Raw genomic sequence first — 25438 nt, forward strand, 5'->3', positions numbered from 1 at the left:
AGTGTCCATCGGATAGCCAAAAATTTTAACTGTCACATGTATCTTCTGCTGGACCTTGTAAACGCATTAATTTCCTAGCATTAGGAATGTGTTTACAATCAGTGTTAGAGATTGGCAACCCATTATTATATTAAAAAGCTGATTCAAAATATTATACTTATCCTGAATTTTTACTGACATCACTGAGCGTTGCAGAATTCTGTACCTCTAAGAAGTGATCTCACTTAAGAAGAGAGAAAAGTGCAAATCTTTCTGGAAGAGAGCTCAATGAGCACCAACTGCAAAGCTTGAAACTCACGACAAGTTGCTTCATCAGAGAAATCAAGGCAGTCTGCATTTCCATCACATCTGAAGCGCTCTGCAACACAGTGTCCACTATCACATTGGAAATAACCTGGGTGGCAGGTCCTCAGCTCTGAGAAGATTCAGAAGTAACCGTTAAAACGTCTTCTTGTTCACAACCAGATAAAGTGTTTACTTTTTGAGAATAATATCCTAAAAAAGACTGCAAAAACCCAGACCATTAAAACTGTGCTATCCTCTACTTTTGGTGGAATGACTAAGGCGATCTGTCCAACATGACTTCATTAAGGATGCTTCCCATAAAAGATTATTTTCCAGAATAATTATTAAATTAGAAGCAAAAATGTGAACATGTAAGAAGTAGCATGCAGACAATACGCACCACAGTCACGTTCATCTGAATTGTCTTCACAGTCATCATCATGATCACAGATCCAGCGGGAAGGAATGCAGCGCAAATTGTCACAACGGTATTCACTTTCTGTGCACTCACGAGGACCTTCATTTAAAATGAATATACATACAAGAAAAGTTCCCCAGACGTAGATTTAAATATCCACACCTGTCTTGTTAAACCAGACAAAAGTAATATGGGCAGATAATGTGGTATAATCCTTAAAACTAAATTATGTTAAAACAGTATTCCCCCCAGTACTCCTTAATTATGTTAAACATCCTATGTCCCTCTTGACATAGAAAAAAGGAAATTCATTGTGGATTTTGTTTCATCACAGAATTATACAGGAATTTTTATTCCAAATCAGAAAAAAAAGGACCCACTCTCATTGTTTAAGGAACTATTTAATACTACATTTGCACACAGGGCAGAATTCGGATGTCACTTCTTGGAAAACAGGAATTTGTGTTATTGTGATGACTATATTTATCAATGGTTTACGTATCCAAAATGCTTCCTTGTGACATCACTGTGGTATTTCAGCAGGGACAGTCTATAGTGTAAAACAACAGAGTGGTTGCAGTTGAAAGCTGTCTGCCCCATTTTCTTATATAGAAGGACAGTTAAGTCAAAAGCTGGACTATATCATGACAGCCAAAAAAGAACTCACTGCAGTTGTGTTCATCAGAGTTATCTCCACAGTCATTGTCTCCATCACACTTCCAGCGCAGTGGGATGCATCGATGATTGTCACAACGGAAATCTCCAAAAGGACTGCAAGTCATCTCCTCTGCAGTGTACACAGTTTGCCAATGAAACAGCACACATTAGCATAGTCTTTGGATCAGATGGAATGCACAGAAGATAATGAAAATAGAGATGTTCATGCCACAGACTGGGACGAGTAATATTGAAGTGATTAAGAAACAGATGAAATATAGAACTGAGATGGAAACACAATGAGATAAATTTAGTACTGTCAAAGGAAGGCATCTTGACCTCATGGTGAGTTACATTTTCAAGTCTTTTCTGATTCTGATATAGTGATCCGATGAACTCTAAGCTTTGTATATAAGAGGTTTCAACACAAATGTGAAGGTCTGGGAAAGCATGATCATACTTCCCATACGGATAGTTTCACCAGCATAGGAGGTAAGTTAAGTAAATGTAGAAAACACTGACAGTTTTAATTGTCTAAAATAGTTCAGCTCAAGTAGAAGTATTTCCTATTTCATTTGATGACATATTGAGCAAAATAATAAAATCCTGATCTACAGAGCTCATAAAAATGTGAGCTGCACAATGAATTGCTGCACATAGAATTTTCCCTGAAGACACACACCTACCAGGGTAATTAATTGATATCAAACAAAATACGCCTGAGTACATTATTACTGAAGACTTTCAGAAAATCCAAGGCGACTGTAAATTGGAGAAATATTTTAGGTATAAAGATACTTTGAAAGGACCTTCTTCTCCAAACATACCACAGCCTTGTTCGTCACTGTTGTCTCTGCAGTCATCATTCCCATTGCACACTGCCCACAATGGTATGCAACGGTAGTTGGTTCTACAGCTGAACTGTGTGTGATTGTCACACCGATAGGCAGGGCCCACTGAAAGAGGCAGTGGTCAAAGTTAGTCGTGTTACTTCATCATTAAAATGTCCTCCTTGCTATTCTGTCTTTCAAAATCTATGATTTATATTCAATTTTTTCTACTAACATTTTTTTCTACTATCTGCTAAATTGAGTGGTAGAAAGCTTTAAAGGTCTCTGATTTTACCGTCTTTTCCAATCTACGCTGCTTGTATTCTGCATATGCTACAAACCCATGACAGGTTCAAATTACATTCAGTGTGTTTTTCCCTGAAGTATTTAGACCTGGTAATGGTGGTAATAGAAGCCCCAAATCTGCAAGCCAGAGGAGGCAGCTTGTTCTCAAATGACAAAACTTGGTCACAAGTTCTTCCAGACAGCCAGTGACTCAGAGACATGCTGGAGCACATCAGAAAATCCTGCTGTTAAACATAGGCTAGACTGTGCTCTGCATTTGTTCTCCTTGAAAGCTTGGGGGTTTTTTTCCAAATCATGAGAAACTTCAGCTTCGAGAAATGAAACTTCACTTTGTTTTTGTAAAAAGCATTACATATGTCATGCTCCAAACTGGAATAAGGTAAAAATTGGTGAACTGGCATTCACTGCTTCCGCATAGGTCATGGATCAGCATATATCCTTTTTACAACATGTTGTTAGGGGCCAAGCAAAGGATGCGGCTGGCATCAAGCAAGTCAAAGTGAGATGCTGCCAATTCTTGACAATCTGGCGAGTATAAATAAGCTTTCTCCCCTTCAAGAAATAGAAAGTAGTAAATTATCACATATCCTCTGTGTTTTCTAACACTCTTTACTACATGATTGCAATTAGCTTGCAGAAAATATTCCTTTCCAATAAATTTTCAACCGCAGGCAAATTAAATAATGCAGCTTGCTCTGCTTTTGGTGCAATATAATATAGGCAGCTTACTACAGCTGTGTGCTTACTGCATTCATGGAATGGCTCATCAGAGTTGTCACCACAATCGTCATCCACATCACACTTCCAGGACTGTGGGATGCAGCGGCCATTGTCACATTTAAATTGGCCTGGGGGACAGGTTCTACTGGCACAATAAGTACTATCTTCATCTGAGTTGTCACCACAGTCATCTTCTCTATCACACTGCCAGGCTTCTGGGATACATCGTTTATTGGCACACTGCCACTGATGAGTTTCACACTGGTGATTAGCTGAAAGAATACAAATTGGCTGTTAGGATACTGAAACTTACAGGAACAGTCTGCTGCTGTTATGTCAATTGAGCAGTTACCATGTCTACACCACAAGTTAAAGAGAAAGTCAGTAAAAATTTAAAACATTGCATTTACTTGCCCAGTTAAGGTACAGATTTCTAATGTCACATGGCACATTTCTCACAGGCATTTTCAGACAAGCTCACTAAGCTCCTACATTTTTCTAGGAGCCACACAGATACTATCTTCTCCTAAAGCAGAGATGAGTAAACTCAGCATTCAAACATGATTGAGGCAGGGGCTCCCTGCCACTTCGCAGAGGAGCTAGGTGACATTGTGGCTCTGGCCATGCTACCAACTTAGATGTGCATTGCCTGATGAGACTGTTCCTCTGACCATGAATGAACATATCAGAAAACTTAGCAGAAGACCATGCTAATAACAGCTACACAACCTATAAATGTACAGCCTCTATTTCCAAAAGGCAAAGCACTGGAAGCTGATGTCAGCAGTGCTGGCAAACTGGGCGAGCTCTGAATGTCCATGAAAATAGGAGTCAATGGTGATCTCTGCTTCCAAGACTTTGTATGTCTCACTGGACACCACTCTACTACTTTTTCACATATACTCCCAAACTGTTCAAGAGGAAACAGTACATTATGATTTCCATACATTCTCTAGACTAAAGGATTCTATTCTGGTGCACGAGATTATGAGCAGAAGGAATTACGTAGACCTAAAAAGACTTTTTATTGTACTCAGTATGTTAAAACCGATGATACATTATGCAGCTGCCAAATTTCTACTTATTTAATATTCCCCTGTGCCAAACTTAAGAGGTTAGCTATCTGACACTCAGGTAAAATTGGCATTTCATTTAATTCTGTCATTGTTAGAAACACTTTGCTAATGGAAGGCAATGAAACTATCAATTATACAACCACGCTGCTTTCCCGCACACACCTCCACTAAGCTTGCAACTGCCAGAACTACATTATTTACAGAAAAATACCTCAGGATGTGCTTTTTTAAATTAGACATAAGTATTTAGAATAAGACATGTTTTTAAGGAAATAATGTTATTCCACAAGCATAATTAGGCTATATTTCTAAAACACTGCCGTCATAAACAGCTCTCCAAAGCAAATCTTCCCACACGCACTGAATGTTGTGCAATGCAGAGGGTGAAATAATTTTATCCTATCACACAAAGCTCTAGAATACAGGGAAAATTACCATACTTGGTAGACTGACCTCGGCATTAGGAAGCCTTACATTCCTCATACTGACCATGGCTTTACCCAGAAGAAAACAAAGTGGGTCCTGCTTCTAGTATTTTATACCTCAGATTGTAATTTACACCAGTACAAATCTGTCTCAAAGGTATAGAAAATTTTTATACTTTGATATAGTACATTTTTGCTTGTTTACCCTGCTTTTGCACTGAGGTGAATTGCTTTAGCAGGTTCAAGACTAGAAAAGACTGCATCTGTCTACCTCACCTTTTCATTTGTAAAAAAAGGATAATGATTCTGAACTTTATATATGGTTTACATGTTTTGAACTGGAAAAACATTTAAATTTATTAATTGTAACATACCACAAAGTACAGGATCTTCATCTGATTTGTCATGACAATCTGGCTGGGTATTGCACAAGAAATGTGGACTTGTGCAGTTCCCATCATTACACTGGAACTGACCAACAGGACAGAATCGGTGTGGACAGGTAGGGGGCTCATCAGAGCCATCTCGACAGTCCCTCTGTCCATCACATTTCCACCAGATAGGAATACACCTACAAAGAGAAAACAGTGTTTTCTTTGTTGAGGATATGTCTCGAGAGATGCTTTTACAGCACAAAAGACAGTTTTGTCTCAGTGTCATTTCTTGAAACTTCCAAGACATCTTGAATTTCAAGTCTTCTGTTTCATATGTCAAACGCTAACAAAATATGCCAGAATACTGTCACCAAAAACAGATTATATTGGTGGGCCTCTTGAAGGAAGTTCACAGCAAATTAATAAAGCCTTAATTTTTATGTATATTTCTGGTAACCACCACTCATGCTTTTTAAATCCATCTTCAACTGGATTTTTAAATGAGGTAACATTTTAATAATTCACCTGGAATTTAGCACAGGAATTTCTCTAGGGATTATCACAGTAACACTGCTTCAAAAGGCCACCCAATAAGCACACCTGCCTCACAGGCACCAGAATGATACAATATCAGCACAGTAGCTCTTATATCACCATTCCTCTCCTTCCACTGCTGTTGTCTCACAAAAAGGGTCAGAAATGTGCCCCCACATCAGCTAAATGGCTTTTCTGGGCCACTGGCAGACAGCATACATTTGGCAGAAACAGATACATTGTAAAAGACATACAAAAATTAAGAGAAGGTTCCAGGTTCGGGAATTCAACTGGAAATGGTTTCTGGGAGTACGATTCTATGATTCTATGTTTCTAACAACTCAAACGTTGCTACATTAGCAATATCATATAACAGGAAGAAGAGAAAAAAAAATACTTTTTAAACAATTAGTCTAGAAGTATTTTTCCAAAGTGGAAGCCTGTCTGGTCCTGGCTATGTCTTTGCAAGCACATCACAAGTTTGGTGAGAACAGAAGATATCCCTAATTTCATGCCCTTTTGAGGAGACTAAACTGTAAAATATATCCTTAAAAAGACATTGAGAAAAAGACGGTGAGCAGCGGACTTACCTCTCGGTGTCTGCACAGAGAAATTGGGTGCTAGAGCACATTGGGAGGCAGTGGGCTGTATTGCCGAACTGGACTATCATGAAGTTATCGGGACATTCACAGGAATAACCCTGGCCACCAGCTTTTATTAGACAAAGATGGGAACAACCACCATTGTTGGTGCCACAAGGATTGTTAACTGGTAAAAGAGAAGAATGAACATTACCATACTTTGCAACTCTCAGGACACAAAGATCTCAATCTACAATCGACTCCTCTAACACTATTGAAAGCTTAAATGTAATAAGTTGAAAAACAAAACCTAGCTAATAGGCAGTTAGTGAGAGAAATATGTATGATTTCATATATAGGAAACGTATGCTATTAAGCTATGATGCTTCAGTAACTTACTTAAACTTATGCATTTCCAGTCATTGCAATTCAAAGAAAAGGCAATTTATAAGTGTAAAGTACAGGCCTACATTTACTCTGTGCATTTTATTCCCCTCAGCAAAGGCAAAAGCTGAGTGCACTCAGGACCCTTTACAATTAGTCTCCAGATAACAGCTGACCCTTTAAATACAAATCTAATTCTCTTTTCTCACCAAATGGCTGTCTGTATGGATGGTAAACATGGATGTCAAACGGCCTGTGCGTGGTGTTCACAAGAACAGTCCTGCCTGATCCGTCATATTTATTTCCCTTTTCAACAGTTCTTGTGTTCCAGTCAGTCCAATATATCATGTCTTCAAAAATTGTTATTGCAAACGGATGAGGTAAAGTCCCATCATATACTGTGTGACGATGATGTCCATCGAGGTCAGAGTACCTACACAAAGAAAAACACGTGCAAAATTTTCAGATAAATGCTAAAACCTCTTCATATGTTTATTATGTATGCTTATGGTACTTCACTATTGGTAACCAGGACCATGCAATGTGGAATTGAAGCTTCTTTAGTCCCTAATGATAGAGCACTGTCCTCTGTCAATTCACTTTAAGATATGCAGGAAAGTAAACCAGGTTATTTTAGGCAAATAAATGGAATAGAGGAACATCCACTGCAATGTAAAGTCTTCCCACAGAAGCGTATCAGTGAGTCCAATGAAATTTTGCACACTTACTGCCTTACGGCAATTTATTTTTGTCACATGAGAGACTATCTTGCCTGGATCATTCGGACTGCTAGTAATGGAGCACTCCAGACAATAATAGGACTCCTCTATTCTTAAATTTTACATGTCTTTCTGATTTAGAGCCCCCTTTGATGAGATATCTTTAATAAGATTTTATATTTTTAGTATCACCGTGCTATAGGGGGAAATTATGAAATACAATAGAGAAAAACAGATAGAGAAACATACATATAACGAATATATTTTTAAAGACATTTTTAAGACTTTCGCATAGAAAAGGCTGCCAGAAGAATGAATGTAAAGCAGAATAGAAGTAAACAGAAATCTAAATGCACATATAAATACGAACACAAATATAAATACAAATACAAAGGGTTGGTTTTAAAGTATTTCAATGTCTTGACAAGAACCAGAATGCTAGTTATTCATTTTTACTGATATTTAAGTGGATATTTTCTAACACTAGAAGCAATTAATAGATTTTTATTGATTAACAAAAAACTCCATATGCTAACAGGAAATTCCATGTCGTACCTATGAACAAATCTAAAGATCTGCATACTATTTTATAGCACATAACTAGTTTAGTTACAGCTCAACTCTTATCTCTAGGCAGAAACAAGAGAATCAGAAAAAATAGTGATTTTATACTCAGTTTTCCTTGTACGGTTCAGGTTGTACAACTAGAGAAGCTGCATATTTGAGTACAGATTGTGAATCTTTTCACTATAATTTTTGGACCACTTCCAGTGGGACCTAGGACGCAAATATAGGAACTAGGCTACTGCTTCATCTAGTGATTCGTAACGCCTACTGCTCTGGAGTTTCTGACTCTGGTTTCCAATAGAGTCAGTGGGTAGAAATATGTAGAATGCTTACAGCATCTATAAATGCTACCACCGCAATTTGTCATGGGCAATTATTCAGTTGTTCTCTTCTCTGCGTACGTACTCAATGTAATTTAGATGGGCATCTGCCCAGTAGAGCTTGTCGTTGGTGTAATCTATGGTGAGTCCATTGGGCCACTCTAACTTTGTAGAGATAATCACCGTCTTCTCCTTGCCATCCATGCCTGCTCGTCCAATATACGCTCGATCTGCCCAGTCTGTCCAGTAAACCTGTCTGTTCAAGTAAAAATATGCTGAAGTAAATATTAGAAGCCACACCTCAAACACAGTATTTCCTGCAAGAGGGCTAAAGCAGAGATTGAGTAAGATAAAAGATTAATATATTTGTTACTTTAACTGCTACAGCAGACAATTGTGCGATCACAACCGCCTTTAAAGAGTGCAACTGGGAGTCCCACTGCCTATCAAACCACACACACCTCTATCTACCTTTTCAGCCTTGCAGTCAAAACCTCCTTGTTTACATGGAAACAAATTCCACTTTCAGTGATATCTGGCAGGCCTGCATATATACTTAAGAAAGGCAAGCTACTATTTTTCCTGAGCTGCAACTGAGATCTAATGCCATGCAAATCTCAGTGCAAGCAGCCAAAATTTATTTCAGATTTTCAGAGACAGTGCAATACTATTTGCAAAAGAAAGGAAAAGCACTCTTGAAATGTCATACCCATATTTTGGATGCACAACAATTGCTCTGGGATACTGAAAGCAGAAAGTGTTGTTGGCGTCCACACACCGATCCACCAGTTTTTTCCGGAATCTTCCATCAAGTTCAGAAACATAGAGACAGTCTTTGTAGGCATCCACCCAGTACAATTTTCTGAAATGTTTTAGAGTTAATTTATTTACTCTTATATACTTTTTTTGGTTTATTTTGCTTCACAGCATCTTAAATTTCACAGGTTTTTTTTCTCCTAGAAGCAATATATCCACTTTAAAGGAAGAATACACACACTATACTAACATCTCTTCTACACCATGCTCCAGACTTCCCTTTTCACTCCTGCTGTTCCTGCATCCACAGCCATTGGAGCCAAATTCAAACCTGTACTTGCTCAGTTGAGTAACAATATTCCTAAAACCTCCTTCTCTTCCTTTCCTCTCCTACCAACAATGGTCAGCAAAGAGGAGCAGGAAAACAGGCATGCAGTGCAATGGATTGCGACCAGGGCTGTAAAGTATTGGAGAGAATCATCATTTGTTCCATGCTGCCACCTCTGCTCTCATGAAACAGATAGAACAGTTGCCAGGTTCTCCTTTGAAAATTCCTAAGCAGTTCAATGGCCTAATTTAAACTTCACCTAGAATTTTCTAACACTTCTATTACTTTGTCTAGGAACTACACACAGCTGTAATCAAAGAAATCACGCAAGCTGAAGCGATGATTTTAAAAAGCCTGCAACAAAACAGAATGTTTAATTTAATTAAAACTACAGCAGGCTAGTTTGAAATTGTCTACAGAGCTGGTTAGCACCAGTGCCCACAGGATCATTCCAGAAACAGTCTTGACAGATACAGTCTCCGAGTACACCACCGTGAGCTGTACCATTCCCACCAGGGAGAAGAAAGTAGTCTTCCCCAACAGGCACCTCATGGCATCCTCCAGTCCTCTCCCTGTACTGAAAGTGAGCAGAAAACCTCATCTACCATTGTATTGTCCTTCAGCCTTTCTGAAACGCCTGGACGAAAACTGACTGAAGACATGACTAATGGTAGCTGTAATAATTCAGCAACTGTGTTAGTAATGGAGCATTAGGGCCACTTCACCTAAAATTAGGCTTTTCCTGCCTCACCTCTCCATGAATCATAAAGCATTTGGACTGCTGGCAACATTAATTATCATTAGGTTTAGAGGCAAAGTGGTTTAAAAATAAAAACTATTATATTGACATATTCATATAAATATTCTCATGGAAGTTCCAAATGTGACTTTTTGAACCACTCATCTCATTATTTTGCAGTCTGATCCATGATATTTAAACTTTTCCTACTGATAGTACTGCACTCAGAAAGCAAAATCTGATGAAACACAGCTGAGAACACTGTCAGAGGGCACCACATAAGGACAGAGTTTCTGTGGGAGTAAATCAGACTACTTTTTGACACACAGCAGGCAATTAAAAAATGACCATAATGCAACGTGCTTTCCAATTACCTCACCCTCATACTGCCCTTCTTACAGCAAATGATGTGGATCGTGTTTTTGATTGTCAGTTAAAGATGCATTTTTTAAGAGCAAAAGAAACATGATCTTTGCATTGGTACAGGAGCAAAATTTCATTAACGTTTATTATTACTTACTTCACTGGAACCTAGTTACCTGCTGTATCATATTGTTTATGCATAGAGTGAAGTCTGCAGCCCGACCCCAACAACTGCTAGCAAACAAATAAATAGCCCAAGCTCAGAATCCTTTCCCTACAGCCTCATGTAACATCCCACCTTGCCTAGTCTGCTCATTAATGAGTTCCTAACAAGTTTTTCCCAAGGGTCATATGCACTACTTTATTATTGATGAGAGAGCAACTCTGATATAACCTCAGTATGCTAGATACAAGAGCAATTAAAGAAAAGCGTTACGTAATGTATTAGATGCTGACAAACAGTTCCAGAGCAGTTGTATAAGACTGCATCCACAATCCAAAACTATTGCAGCACTCATCAGGAATTTCATATGAAGTGGGAGAAAAACTCCTCGGCACATCATTTCCTTAGTAGCCCAGAAAGACAGAAAACGTATTTTCTTACCTGCCAACCCAGTCAACAGCGATACCTTCCCCGTTGGGCACATCATCACTTATCACTGCCTCCTTATTTGTTCCATTTAGGAACATCCGTTCAATGACCTTCCTCCCCACATCAATCCAGTATAACCTCTTTTCCACCCTGTCAAAGTCCAGTGCCACCACATTTCTCAGTCCTTGCAAAATGAGAGAGTAAGACTGGCCATCTGCTGTGAGATTTCTCAGATAGTAACGGTTGCTAAAAATAAGGTATGGGGAGATATTACTATTTTGCCGGCACCTTTTTCCGTCAGGCTCCCGGATATAGCCTGGGGCACACTTACAGATGTAGGAGCCAGCTGTGTTCTCACAAATCTGGCTACATACTGATGGAGTTTCATTGCACTCATCAATATCATCACAAGTCCGTTTATCAGACATAAGTTTATATCCGGGATGACAAGAACAGTAGAAACTTGTCTGTGTGTCTGTACAATCATGATCGCATCCACTGATTGAAGGGTCACTGCATTCATTTACACCTGAGGAAGGAAAGAAGTTCTATTCAAGGAACTGGCTAGCACAGAAAATAGTACAGTCACTTTCCAATGTACTCTCTCTGTCTCTCTCCCCCTGCTACCCCCTGAAAACACCAAACATGAATCTGGGCTGCTATAAGAAAGGAGCAAGGAAAAGAATCTAGTCTAATATAAAATTATTCCAGCACCTTTGAAGTCTGTCACCAAACACACTGAGTGTAAAATATACACTTATGAATGGCATATTTTGGAAATGTAAGGGCAATACATAACAATGTATAAACTATATTTAGTTCATTTTATATAGCTAATATTCACAGTTAGTTAAAACAGTATATAATAAGTATGATTGAATTAAAACAAAAAAATTAGACATATAGATTTCTTATAATCCTTCTAAGACAACCATGGAATAGATATGATTGGAATTAAGCAATTGTCTTAAGAGTTCATGTTTTTAGAGCTGCTTAAGCATTTTAAATTAGACTGTACAAATAAATCTACACATACCACATCCTTTTTCATCACTATTATCTAAGCAATCATCCAACCGATTGCAGATTTTAACCGTTTCAATGCAGTTTCCATTGTCACATTTAAAATGATGGGGAGAGCAGGTCGCTTCTGGTGTACTACAGAGATGTTCCAGCTCATCAGATTCATCACCACAGTCGTTATCCCCATCACAGATGTACGCCTTGGAAATGCAGCGCCCATTCTGACAAGTAAACTGGTGCTGTTGACATGGTTCATAGATGCATCCCCTTTCATCACTGCTGTCACCACAGTCATTCCGCCTGTCACATCTGAAGAAGAATGAACACTTTTTTTGAATATAAGAAGGCAATCACTGTCCCTAGGGCAGATGGTTAGATACACTCTTCTGATTTCCAAAGAAGGTCAGCTATTATTGGCTTCAATGGAAGAGACTTTCAGAAATCAGGATCATATAATATAGAGTCTGATCCTGTGAGCCTTGTTTGTATTCCCTGTATGCATCGCAAGCTGAACAGAATCACCCCAGGAGAGTTTACTAGGCACAATAAAAAGGATTAAATGTTAACAGTGAGTACTGGGGATATTAACATAGAAAATTCCAGGGCATTTTCAAGTTAAAGCTAATGCATGAATGAGAGCACGTGAATAGTTTCATTACAATATGCAGATCTACTTAACTAAAGAGTGAGAGAAAAAGAGTTGAATTAGTTTCTTCACTTTAAGCAAATTTTGAGTTTCTGCAGTGGCTCAGGTAGTTACAAACCTGTATGTGTTTCGGATGCACAAGCCATTATTACAAGTAAACTCATTTTCTGTACAAGATCTTCGTGTGCAGTTCTGGTGTTCATCAAATGCATCACTGCAGTCAGCGTCACCATCACAGACCCATGCCCGAGGAATGCACCTCCTGAGTGGGGGTCGGTTGTTGGCGCACGTGAACTCTGCTGCTGTGCAGTTGCGGTTTGCTGAAAGAAAAGCACCTTCACTGACACACCAAGTTACACTCTGTGTATGTAACACCCTCCACCGCCACACACACACAGCCTGGATATCCAACTGTAATCATGCTCTCCTGCACATGCAGAGATAGCTACCGCTGCACCCTCTCATATACAAAACTCATACGCATTCCCACTAATTTTCACTTTAGGATTCCTTGGGCAATGCTGGCATGTGCAGAACTCTATACCAAGAATCCAACAAGATCCAAAGTTCTCACATGTTTGGCCAGATTTTCTGGGAGCTGAACAGGTATTAGGCATAGGCTGTCTGTCTCCTGCTTTCTTCAAGGTATTCTGTGCTCCAGGGAGCAAACAGAAAGAGCATCATTGCAGTTTAAAAGGGCAAAGACTGCAAGTGTATCCAGCTGCTGTTAAAAGAATCAAGGAGCAGGACCAGGCTTGGTCCTTTGTTCACCCTCTAAACAGCCACACTTATTTTGCTCAGTAATTTTTAAAGAAATTATGCAAAAATCATGTGGTTATTAATATGCACAAGATGTAGCACATGACGATCCGGTAGTATCTCCACAGAAGCTGCTACTGCTGCCCAGATCACACAAACAGCCCAGGTTAAACTATATCTCCATTTGAACTCAACAATTCAAAGAAGAGTAAATTAGAACAATTAAAATATTTTTTTCCAGTAAAATATTCAATTTTAATTCAATGTAGTGAAAATGAAGGTACAGAAAGAGTATACCTCATTTTTATGTGCACCTTTATGGGTAGAAAAATTGGCAGAGGGTGGGAGTTTGGGGGTTGGTTGGTTGTTTTCTGAAAAATGCCTGCAGGACAAATAAAGAAAGTGCAGTATCTACTTGCATTAAACACCTACCACAATTATGTCTTTGATCCTCATCACTCATATCCCCACAGTCATTATCACCATCACAGATCCATGTTGCTGGGATACATCTACCGTCATCACATCTGAACTGGTCACTTGAACAAGTCCGCAGTTGGGGCACTTAAAAACGAACACAGTCACTTTGCTTGTTAAGCTCACCTGCACTGCCATGAAAATCTACTGAGAAGGGTATTTTAGGGAGAATCTTACAATAGTGAAATGTAAAATAGAAGCTTGTGTAAGACAGTTAAGGTATAAACTGCAAAACGTGTTCTTAAGCTAAAGGTGCAACTCCAGCAATATGCAAAGTGAGCTATCAGCCCTGCTTAAATCACAGAAGAATCTGTTCTGCCTTGTGTTATGCAACTTTTACAGTGAGAATAGTGACTATGCTGTAATATCAATTCTCAGGGACTTCAGTTAGCCCCTTCTCTTCCTCCCTGGAGATTGCTCAACTTCTTTCACCTTCTTCCCCACTCCACTGCTTATTACCATCAGTTTCTATTGTACATACAGGATTTGCTTAATGTAATACTATGATACTCTACCTCACACTGTGTCCACAGTGTTCCTCTGCATCCCACATTCCTTTTTTCCCCAAATGCAATATTGCAGGCACACTTCCTGTACCGCATGACACCTGCTTTTGCATCCAAAACAATATCAAAATACTTGCTACTTTTTGTCACTTGATTCACCACCATCACAGTCTTATAAAGAGACAGGACATTATACATTAAGATAATCACATTAAGAGCAATTAAAAGCCTTTATATTCCATACACAGCTTTAAGACTTGAATTACTCAGTGACTCAGATTATTTAGAGTCAGTGAATAAACCTCAGAAGATATTTGTTTTCCACCTTGTCCGGATTCAAGCTGCTGTCTACAAGAGAAACTACTGACTTCCCATAACCCATAGTGTTGTATCTTCTGAGTGTAAACTTACCACAAGAGGCAGGTTCATCGGAGCCATCAGCACAGTCTATTCCTTGATCACAGTACCAATGAGCAGGAATACAACGTCCCGATGTGCAACGAAACTCACTATTTGTGCAAGTCAGTGAGACTGGAAGAAAAAACCTATGTATGACTTCTTTCTTTCTGTTACCTTTCCAACTTGTTTTAAGTTGCTTTTGAGTCCATGTTATGCAAAAATATTACAGATCCCAAAAAAAGAAAGAGAAAAAGTTATGCTAGGAAGGATGTCTTTTCACAGCCTACCTGCAAAGACTTCATCATACAAACTAGCTTGATCTTTTTATGCAAAAAATGGGCTTAATTCTCTCCTTGGGTATACATATCAGCTAATTAGACAGAATTTGCCCTGGAAATAGGACTGCATACAGAAACTGTAGATATGTTCTACATTTATACTCAAGATTTGTGCACAAGAAAATGACCGCAGTCCAATGTACTCATTTCTCCAGTGCCCAAACCAGGCAGTAGCATACTCCATGCTTTACAAGGAATCAAAATGTGCAGTAAGGAAATAATATCTCATGGTAGATAATGTTTCCCTTTTTCTTCCACTAATTTTTCTTCACTTGCAAGTAGGAATCTTTTCTTAAAGGCAGTGAAGAACAAACTGTAACACTGAGCAGTTTCAGCTAAGCACGCTGCAAATATTGCTTCTGCACTTTGGCTGAGCCCCCTTGATACTGGCACGTATAGTGGGTTTGATAGTTTCTTCAGTAGTTACTGCTACTTTCCTGTACCCTCTGATGGTTTCAAGATAGCAAAAAGGGACACAGTCTGGCCTTTTAACTTGCTCTTCTGTGTGTCTTTAATGATGGAAACCAAGGCAATTATCACATTGCTCATTAATGTCTTGGGGCTTCTTTCATCTCCCGTTCTCCCTTTCTCTCCCTCTTTCTTGCCCTTCACCACTTCTCAATTTAAGTAAATCAGCAGTGCTACTGGGACACAAACAGTAGAAGGGACAAAGCACACCTTTCATGAGCAGCACAAGCCTCACTATGTCTGTATATATAGCCACATATTTTTGACACATCCATATATTAAAGTGGCCATGTTCTGGCTAGAAAAATTGAACCATATTTTAGAAAAAATATGGCATACTTAATTCAAGGCAGGTACCTTTAGGAAAACTAGAAAAAGCAAAAATAATCCACTCAGGCAATACTAAAAATAAATCATTATCTGAAAATGTCCATTGTGTTTTATAAACTGATCCAAAACATTTTATATGGGAAAAGTACTACCTAACTACTACCTAATACAAACGTCTGTACTATCAAAGATAAACTGGTTTGTAATTAAGGCTGAAAACTAGACACTTTTATACACTAACTGGAAGCTACAATGAACAACAACTCATATGCAAAGGCATATATAACTACACGAAACAGCTAAAAGAAATCACATTTGAGATTGCATACAATTTCATTTGATTAAAAGGAAAAATATTCTAATGTTAAAGTTCCAGAAAAAGCCAACTTGCTATAATACTTAAGTGCCATACTTAAAACCATAAAGGATAGAGAGCATAATAAGCAAAAGGAATGATCTCTCAAATGCTGTATAAAAATGATGAAAAAAACCCGATCTTTTTTATTAGATAAAAGCGTGATTTAGATAATTGAGAGCTAATAATACAATGTATATGTCTTAAAATTCTTTTGTGTTACATGAGTAGATGTTTTGAGAACAGTTGGAGTTATGTTAAAGGTAAAGAGTAGTGGAATAAATTACTGAAGTACAAGAAAAGTAACTGAGGCCCTAATAACTTACCACAGTGAGTAGGGCTCTCATCACTCATATCTCCACAGTCATTATCACCATCACACAAATACGTTCGAGGAATGCAAATATTTGTGCTTTGACATTTTGTAAAACCAGACTGGCAAGTGCGCTCCGCTTTAAGGAGGGAAGAAAAAAAAGCAAAAGTTCTTTAGAGCTTTTTTTTAACACCATTACACTGTATCACATTGAAAGATACATAATATTGTTAACAAGAATCCCATGTAACTCACTTGCTAAAGTGCACTCGTACTTCTTGTGCTGTACGGAAACAATTAGACCATTGCTTTTATTGACAAAAATCTCACAAAAACATGATCAAAAACACATGCCAATACTTAGGGGTAAGGGAATGTAAACTGACATGTATTCACACTGTAATGCCTGCATTTGCAGCCAGCTGGTACTGTATGAATCATCAGACCAAATACAAACGACAAATAGACCAGGAATGTCAAATATTCAGATTTCACCGAGAGTAAAAATGTTACAAATAATATGTTTTAAAAAAATAGTAATTAGTGAGCACACAAAAATGTAAAAAAAAAAAATTCTGTAAACACACTTTCATCAATTTCTCTAACTACAAATATAAATTTCCACTGAAGAATGCAAATAGTGCAAAGACATGATTAGTTTGATTACTGCAATAGTAGTCAATATTGAACTAATCACAGTTTACATCTTAGGGAAAACAAACATAACTGATAACTTTTTGAGAGCTATAAGGCATATAATTTTAAACAGAATAAATATAAACTGTGTCTGTATAAGAGTCACAATATACACTCCTGATGATTAAATCTAGTATACTTAACATAGTGTGACACAAAGTAAAAACTCACTGTCAAACTCCAGGCTAATCCTGCAAAAATATAAACCCTGCATCCAATTCATCTGAAATAATCTTTTTTAAATCCATGGGATTACTCACAAGACCTAACATGAAGCACTACATGAGCATTTGTTGCGTCAAGGCAGCCCATTTAAAGCAATAGTTATTACATAATATATTAGAGTACTCTGGAATATCTTTTAACAATTCTGCTTGCTTCAAATTACACAAAACAGAATCTGTAATGTAAATAAAGAAATCTTTTATCCTCTTTGCTGATTTTGTCATAATTGTTCATACACAAACACATTTGCCTCTTCTTTGGTGTAAAGAGTCAGACTCAAATAGGCACCACGTAATTAGGATAAACTTACGGCAATTCCTCTCATCTGATGTGCCATTATCGTAACAGTTGTTTACTCCGTTGCAGACATACTGAAGAGATATACACCGTCCATTATTGCAAGTAAATTCTGTGTGGGAGTCACAAGTTCGGAACAAGCAGCCAACCTCATCACTGTTATCTCCACAGTCATTGTAGTGATCACAGCGGTAGTGATAGGGCACGCATCGCCCGTTACCACAGGTAAAAGCTGTTGGCTGACAAGTATGGAATGCTGAAGCAAATAAATAAAATAAATAAATAATAATTTTTAAAAAGGATATACATTGATAACATGTAATCTAAGTTCTCTGACAAAATAACAAGTAAAATCACAGTATTTTTACCTGCCAGGGCAAACACAGCTGCAAAACGGACTGCATGAAAAGTAAAATACGTATTTGAATTAAACAAAGAAGAAATTGGCTATACAGGATAAAAATCCAAGCTTTTGGATTCTAGAGCAAATCAGTAGCCATTCAGACCTCAAGTCTGTGAGCAAGCAAGGGATCCTTTCCAAACTACAGCCATAAGATCCATGATCATAAGGCCATAAAAGTGATAGAGAATACAGTACAGGCAAGACAGAGTACACATCACTTTCTCATAGTTATTTTAAATGCTTACCACACACACTTTCCAACTCATCACTGCCATCACCACAATCATTGTCATTGTCGCATTTCCATCTCTCAGAGATACAGTGCCCATTAAGGCATGTGAAGAAACCAGTGTCACACCTGGTACCGTTATCCACAATACAGTGCTTGTTATTATTGGCTAAATACCAGCGACCTTCAGAGGGGCACTGACATTCTGCACCAGCTGGACCTAAATTTATGTTTGACAGTATAAAAAATAAAATAAATAAAATAAAATAAAATAAAATAAAATAAAATAAAATAAAATAGACAAAAAATGAAACAAATTTAACATTGATGCTTTAGATAGAGTTCTATGAAACTGTTCACAGCTGCAACACTGGAAAAGGCAATAAAATTCTCACAAATTCTGTAAGGTCTATCTGCTTAGATAAAAATCTGGCTAAGTCACCATGCTTCTATCTCAGTTAAGGATAAGTAAAGCCACTAAAACCCAAAAGAGTTGTTTCAGAGTTCCCTAGAGGAACTGAGGCCAGAACTTGGAGTATCTTAATATTTGCTTGTTGTCCAAATAGTTTTCAGGTGGCAGCAAGATGGCATCTGATACTTTCAAATATCAGAGTTACACCAGCTGAGGCTCTGTGCCTCAAAATCAAAACAGAGTTTTCAAAACTGCTTGCAGTAGACACTGCTCTTCTCAAAATCAATGAGAAGTTTGAGTTGTTTTCAGGCAGGACAGATTTTTAAAGGTCTTTAGGATGCTACAAATGAAAGCAGGCACTGAATGAATTTTTCAAAGTCAAGGATCATAACTTCTAAAAATCCACAACACATGCAACAGCTCTGTAACAGGTATGTTTTTTGGGGTGTACTGCCATTCTAGTTTCCCGGCCATCTGGACTGGGGACGTGTTGGAGCACTTTGACTCTCTCCTTACACATGCACAAGGAGAGATATGAGATGGGATACATATGTCACTCAGGTCTCACCACAATATGCAGCTGATGATACAGAGTATGTTTCTGGAGTCTGTGACTCAAAAGGACACCTGCTCCACAGTGTAGATAGAAATCAGTTTGTGCTATCTTCTTAGTAATTGTACAACATTTAAAATGAGGCAGTAGAAACATTTATTTTGGAAATTAATCATTAGGGAAAGACTTCATAATACCGCTTGATAAAGAAATAGTGACCATAAAGATTATTTAAACATGTCATATGAAAGATCTGTTCAGTACACAGAACATCAGTATGTATTCCTAAGGTAACCATATGCTGCAGAGCTCACTTTATGTCTCATCCCAGAGGAAAAACAGTCAAAACCCCAGAAAACAATGTTTAGAGAAACCCGTAATTTTTGTTTCTGAGGACACAACCCTCAGGTGACTGGCAAAATATGACCTTGAATAGGAATCATTTTGATTGCATTTATAAATAAAACAAATATTAAATATTTAGGAACACTAAGAAATATTTCAGCTGTCCCCATGTGATTAAAATTGTTATACTATGAATTCAAATACAGGCAACACTAATAACTTACAGTCATCAAGCATGACAGCTTACCTGGTGCACAGATGTGGCTGCAGCCACCATTGAACTGGTTGCAGGGGTTGGTACACTGCTGCTGCTTACTTTTTGCCCAGACATGAATATCCATTGGTCTTTGTGGAAGATTCATGATCATTACAATCTGATCTGAACCATCATACTTATTAGCTCGGTAAATGCTTCGCGTGTTCCAGTCTGTCCAATATATGTGCTGATCAAACAATGTCATTGCAAATGGATGCAGAGCAGTGCTAACAATTACCTCACGATTTGTACCAGTGAGAGTGCATCGCTCAATCTTCTGCCTAAAATAACAAGAAATGATTACATCTTAAACGAAGGAACCTCCGTATAAAGCAATACCTTAATTAGTCCAGCAACTAGTATCCCCCATTTCAGTAACATGCAGCAATATGTAGGGTGCTGTTATGAGTTAAAAATCTCAAATTTTTCAGTCTATGGCTTCAATAGTGATGCAGAGTAGCAGCTCTGTAATATTGACACAATAATGTACTGGAAGTAATCGGGCTGAAGATTGAAATGTTTAAACAACTACGCTACTGAGAGCTAAAATGAATGCAAAACTTCATGACAGAACACACTTTTGGAATGGGTATGGTGCTAATGACTTCTTTTACTAGGAGAAAACCAACAGTCCCGTGAAATGGGACATGTTTTCATTTCAGTTTTATCTTCTGCAGGTGCAAATTTACACAATCAGGCAATACTAGCAAATTCATGAGACTATAAACATGCATTTTCTACTATTTCTCACACAAGCATAGAGGAGGGAAAAACAGTTCTAATATATAACACATATAACATCCAATAGCCACAAATATATAGTGTATGATAAACATTTCTTCCTAGTTGATCTTTCAGTGTTGATTCTACCTTAGGAACAGTGTTTGCAATGATAAAAAAAATTCTGACAAACAAGACTTCAAGGAGCCCCAGAAAATTAGGGTTCAACTCCAAGTTCTGTGATAGACATGTTCTGCTGTATGTGAACCATTTTTTACTCACACAGACAGTACTACTGACCCACAACCACCTTGTCACTGCTTCTCCCCTTCAGCCATTCCCACCCTTAATGACTACTTCAGCAAAGGTCAGTGGGGGAGCAGGAGAAGACATGTTGATGCCAGGAGACTCAATATGCACTATTCATGCAAGGACATTATTTCTAAGCATTGTTTATAAAACAATGATAAATGTTAAAGGTTCCTTTTACCACACAGATTCCTGTCTGAAACAGGCAGACCATACTAGAATAAAGCATGAGAGAAGAAAAAATGGAGGATGTTTGAAAGTTATTTGCAATGAGGATAATGAGAAAAAATAACAAGTAATAGATGGGGTTATTCAAAGGAAGAGAAAGAGCTTGACAGAAAAACATCAAGATATAAGTAAATGCTGAAAATGAGATGAGGTACTGTCAGCAAGTTGAAGATAGTAGAACAAGAACGAGCACAGGAAAAGGCTGTTCCTTGCCTCCGTGTTCCAGCATCTTGCTGTTCAGTCACACTGTAATGTTCACATGGCAAGGCTGCAACCACTTACTGATAGAAATAACACACTTCATGTTGTCTGTGCTCCATGAAGTATGGCATCATTCAACTGCACAGCTCCTAATACCCTCCTCTAAAGAGCAGACAGAGGTAGGACAGTGTGTATGCTTATCTATAAAGGCATGATGCCTAACAAGTGGAGTGGTGTTTATGCAATGTCAATGGAACAGAACAATTCTCTAAGAGGCTGTGGCATCTTTCACAAACAAGCTTCTGAGAAGGAGCTAATAAGAATCCCAGCATGGCTCTATGGAGGGTAAGGATAAGGAAGCTGTGGGACTAAAGACATCATACACACTGATTTTCTTCCTGCTAGTAGAAGTTTTTTCCTGTTCATCACTGTGTAGCCAATAACTCTTGCCTGTGAAGTCAGAAAGGCCAAATGTTGTTGTTGGAGACTCCAAGCGGAACCTCCACCCTTGGTTCAAGCCACCAAAAGAGCTCTCACAGAAACACAGAAATGCTCCAACAACTTAGCATTAGCAGGAAGAAAATCACTTGAACTTATTTTATCTAACCTCAAAGCAACTGTATGTTTCAGTCTGTGCTGCAGATAAAATTTCATTATTACCAGTCGTATTTAAGGCATTTACTAGACTATCAGTGTGGATTGAATAAGAATGGAAATGTCCAGTGAGAGGAAACGAGCAGATAAGAAATTTCTTAACAAGCTGCACAGCTCGTCTCCTTTGTCATCACTAGTAGGAAGGAAAAAGCTGCATTTCATATAAGCAGAAAAAAATGCCAGAATTTTAGTAATTACAAGAAAATAATAATAGGTGGACCCCTTATAACGCAAAAGCTTTAACGTGAAAAAACAGTTGTGGTAAAAGTGCAGAAAGTCACTTTTCTATGAAATTGCACTTCTACAAAAGAAAAGCAGCTCAAATGCAACTCTCCTGCAATACAGGCTCAAGTAATTTCCCCCCTTTCATGCCACAGGGAACTTTTTAGGGAGAGCGTGTACACAGTTCCCAAGTGTCGGTATGCCATCTGGTGAGGAATTCTTACTATGTTGCATGCAGCAACCGTGAAGACATGAGAAAAGAACAGTGTACAACTAGCACATACATTCTATCTACTTGAAATGCATCTCAAGACTTGCAAGTATGCCCAGTGGTATCACAATACAAGGCAACAGGAGGGTCTAGAACAAAAGAATAGAAACACTATTTTAGAGAAAGAGGGATAGCACCTTTGGGAGACTAGCATAAGCAGAACTAAAAATGGAGGAGAGTATACAGCTCACCCTTGTGTTGCCTTGGTGCATTCAGAGCTAAGAAGCACTGTCATTTTTGAGTGTCTGGTCTTCATATCTTACCCCATGCTGGTATCTGTCCCTCTGAAGGGGTAAAGGCCCTTCCCATGAAAGTCAGAATAAAGACTTCGTACTGTTTAGGCATATGCTCCCCTACCTCCATTAACTAGAGCTTGAAAGAGAAAAAAGGATTTCTCATTTGACATCCTGCATTCCCCTTAAAATAGAGGGTCTCATTACAGGTGCCCTCCCCTCCTGCAAACAAATGAATCCAAATAAGAATGCCTTCCTACTAGAAGATCCAATAGAGGCAGAGACAGTAAGAATTATTACATTACAGACATCACTCTTCTGTCACAGCAAAAGAGAAACCTGCAAAAGAACTGCTATGCTGAAGGAACCAGAGGGGAAAGGTCTGATTGCTGCAGTGATTTCTCTAAGACCATGGGTGAATTTGAGTGGATACAAACTAAATTATTTTTTAAAACTTTCCAGCTGACAGCAGAAATTCTGGTGGCATAAATTGAAGGGTAGAGTTCTGTCTGGTAGGCAACAGCAAGGACATCACGCCAAATTCCACAGGTGATAGGCACTAACCATGAGCAATGAACAATGTAAAACATGCACTAGGATTGTATTTGCTAGGGAAGATGCTTATAAAAGTCCTGAGTTGCACGTAAGATGAACAAGCTGCCAGCGGGTACAAATGCCATAAAGCAGTGGACTAAGTCTACACTGTGGCATAATAAAACTTCTTATTGCACAGTACTTCCACATCAATATCAAAACTTGACATTGCATTGCTATTAAATAACTCTTAACATTCTATAATACAAAGTACCAAATTCAATTGAAATGCTGAAAAACAGTTTAAGAAATGAGGAAAAATAAATAATAGATCTATTAAAAAATTAACTGAATGTAAACCAACAAGTGTGTATGTCAATACATACAGATTTGCATCAGCCCAGTATAGCTGCTGTTCTTCATAGTCCAGGGTAAGTCCGTTTGGCCATACCAAATTGGTGCTCACAATAGGTGTTCTGAAGTTTCCTCCAAGTGTAGCTCGTTCTATCTTTGCATTTGAACTCCAGTCAGTCCAGTACATATACCTGTCAATAATATGATTATAAGGTTTTATTTTCAGCAAATAAAATTCACTAAGTTCTTATCTGCTCCAGGGTATTTCCACCCTAGTGTCCTTCACTGAAGCATGTAGCGCAAAACTAGTGGAAAAGAACTTCTTCCCCTATTTTGGCCCACACTGACAAAGAAATTTTCTAGCAGGGATCCACTGGAGAGAACTACAGAGAAGTTTTTCCAGCTCCTATGAGACTTCAGTAAAGTCAATTAATCTCTTTCTTATCTTTCTTCATTTGAAATACAGTATAATTAGTAATGAAATTAGAAATACAGTAAGACACTGCAATGCCCCCAACCTCTCAGGGAATGTTTTGATACTGAAACAAGAATTTTTCTGGGGCACTCAGGAAATACAACAGAAAAAGGGAAAGATCATAAAAGACTCTAAATAGAGAGATCTCTTGGCAGTACCACCTGATTATTATGATATGATATGATATTCTTGAAGAAATCTTCGTTTTAACAAATACCCTTTTTTCTTTGCACAGCAAATGGAGGATGGTTAGTTGCTTGACAAAAACACCCGCTTTCAACATCGCTCTCATTTAGTGAGAGCTCCCACCCTCACTATGTGGAGGCTCATGCACTACATATTCACAACTGTTCTAAAAATCTCAGAAGAAAAATCAAATCTTTGATCCTGAGATCAGCTTAGAAAACTTAAACCTAAAGAGTTAGATCTGGGATGGTTATGCACATCTGGAACTTAGGGCTCAAAACAGGAAGTACCTGGCAGTCTTTGTTAACGTCTAAATCGTAGTTTCACCTTCAGTCAATATAAAGTATACAAAGTGCAACACATACCCTCTGCAGGGGTCTAATACAACAGCTCTTGGTCGTGAAACCCGGGCAATCACTGTGCGGTTAGATCCATCCACAGCCATTGAGCTGATAGTCTGATTGAGGTAGTCACTGTAGTAAACTCTGTTGTTGATCCAATCAAAGGCTATGCCATCTGGAGTCCCCAGGTCTTAGACACATGCAAGCAAATACACACGAGTTCAGTACAGTTTCCTGAGATATTGCAATACTCTTCGCCTATTCTAATGTGGCAACACCAAAGATCTCTTTGAAATGTCACTGGTATCAATGCAAATTTGTCCATTTAAAATACTGTAGAACTAATACTTAGAACTCAGTTAGTCTTGTGCATGCAGTAGGGTTACAAAGATCTTTTCCTCACATAGACCTAAGTTCTGGTTGCTGTTCTCCAAGTAGCAGGAATCATTCCTCACTCCATAACATTAAATTTTAATTTCTTACATATAATTTTATATATATAATAATATTTAACCAGTTTTATATTTCCATTTCATTGTGATCAATGTGACATAACAGCCTCAGAAGAGGAAAAAAATGAGGAAAACAGTCAAAAGGAGCATTTCGTCAGACATCTCAACTAAATAGTCTACCTTGACCATCAGCATAAAAATACCTGTTGAGCTAGTGCTAGGTGCTGCAGTCCTTTTTTTTGAATATCCAATTA

At 38.2% G+C, this 25438-nt stretch overlaps 1 protein-coding gene across 1 annotated transcript in view; it reads right to left on the reverse strand.

The window, feature by feature from the left end:
- LRP2 (LDL receptor related protein 2) overlaps nucleotides 1-25438 on the reverse strand; it is a 128028-nt gene that overhangs the window by 26150 nt on the left and 76440 nt on the right. Inside the window, exons 40-60 of the mRNA XM_074145954.1 lie at nucleotides 24757-24922; nucleotides 23763-23921; nucleotides 19996-20285; nucleotides 18455-18658; nucleotides 17820-18062; nucleotides 16602-16727; nucleotides 14797-14916; nucleotides 13835-13966; nucleotides 12762-12963; nucleotides 12011-12306; nucleotides 10987-11503; nucleotides 8906-9058; nucleotides 8282-8452; nucleotides 6800-7023; nucleotides 6216-6393; nucleotides 5092-5288; nucleotides 3243-3488; nucleotides 2188-2316; nucleotides 1371-1490; nucleotides 686-802; nucleotides 299-415 (exon numbers count right to left, since the gene is read on the reverse strand). Of these exons, the coding sequence (XP_074002055.1) occupies nucleotides 299-415; nucleotides 686-802; nucleotides 1371-1490; nucleotides 2188-2316; nucleotides 3243-3488; nucleotides 5092-5288; nucleotides 6216-6393; nucleotides 6800-7023; nucleotides 8282-8452; nucleotides 8906-9058; nucleotides 10987-11503; nucleotides 12011-12306; nucleotides 12762-12963; nucleotides 13835-13966; nucleotides 14797-14916; nucleotides 16602-16727; nucleotides 17820-18062; nucleotides 18455-18658; nucleotides 19996-20285; nucleotides 23763-23921; nucleotides 24757-24922 (4107 nt within the window). The remainder of the gene's footprint in view (nucleotides 1-298; nucleotides 416-685; nucleotides 803-1370; nucleotides 1491-2187; nucleotides 2317-3242; nucleotides 3489-5091; nucleotides 5289-6215; nucleotides 6394-6799; nucleotides 7024-8281; nucleotides 8453-8905; nucleotides 9059-10986; nucleotides 11504-12010; nucleotides 12307-12761; nucleotides 12964-13834; nucleotides 13967-14796; nucleotides 14917-16601; nucleotides 16728-17819; nucleotides 18063-18454; nucleotides 18659-19995; nucleotides 20286-23762; nucleotides 23922-24756; nucleotides 24923-25438) is intronic.

Source organism: Numenius arquata, chromosome 3 (genome assembly GCF_964106895.1).
Source record: "Numenius arquata chromosome 3, bNumArq3.hap1.1, whole genome shotgun sequence".
NCBI classification, from domain to species: domain Eukaryota; kingdom Metazoa; phylum Chordata; class Aves; order Charadriiformes; family Scolopacidae; genus Numenius; species Numenius arquata.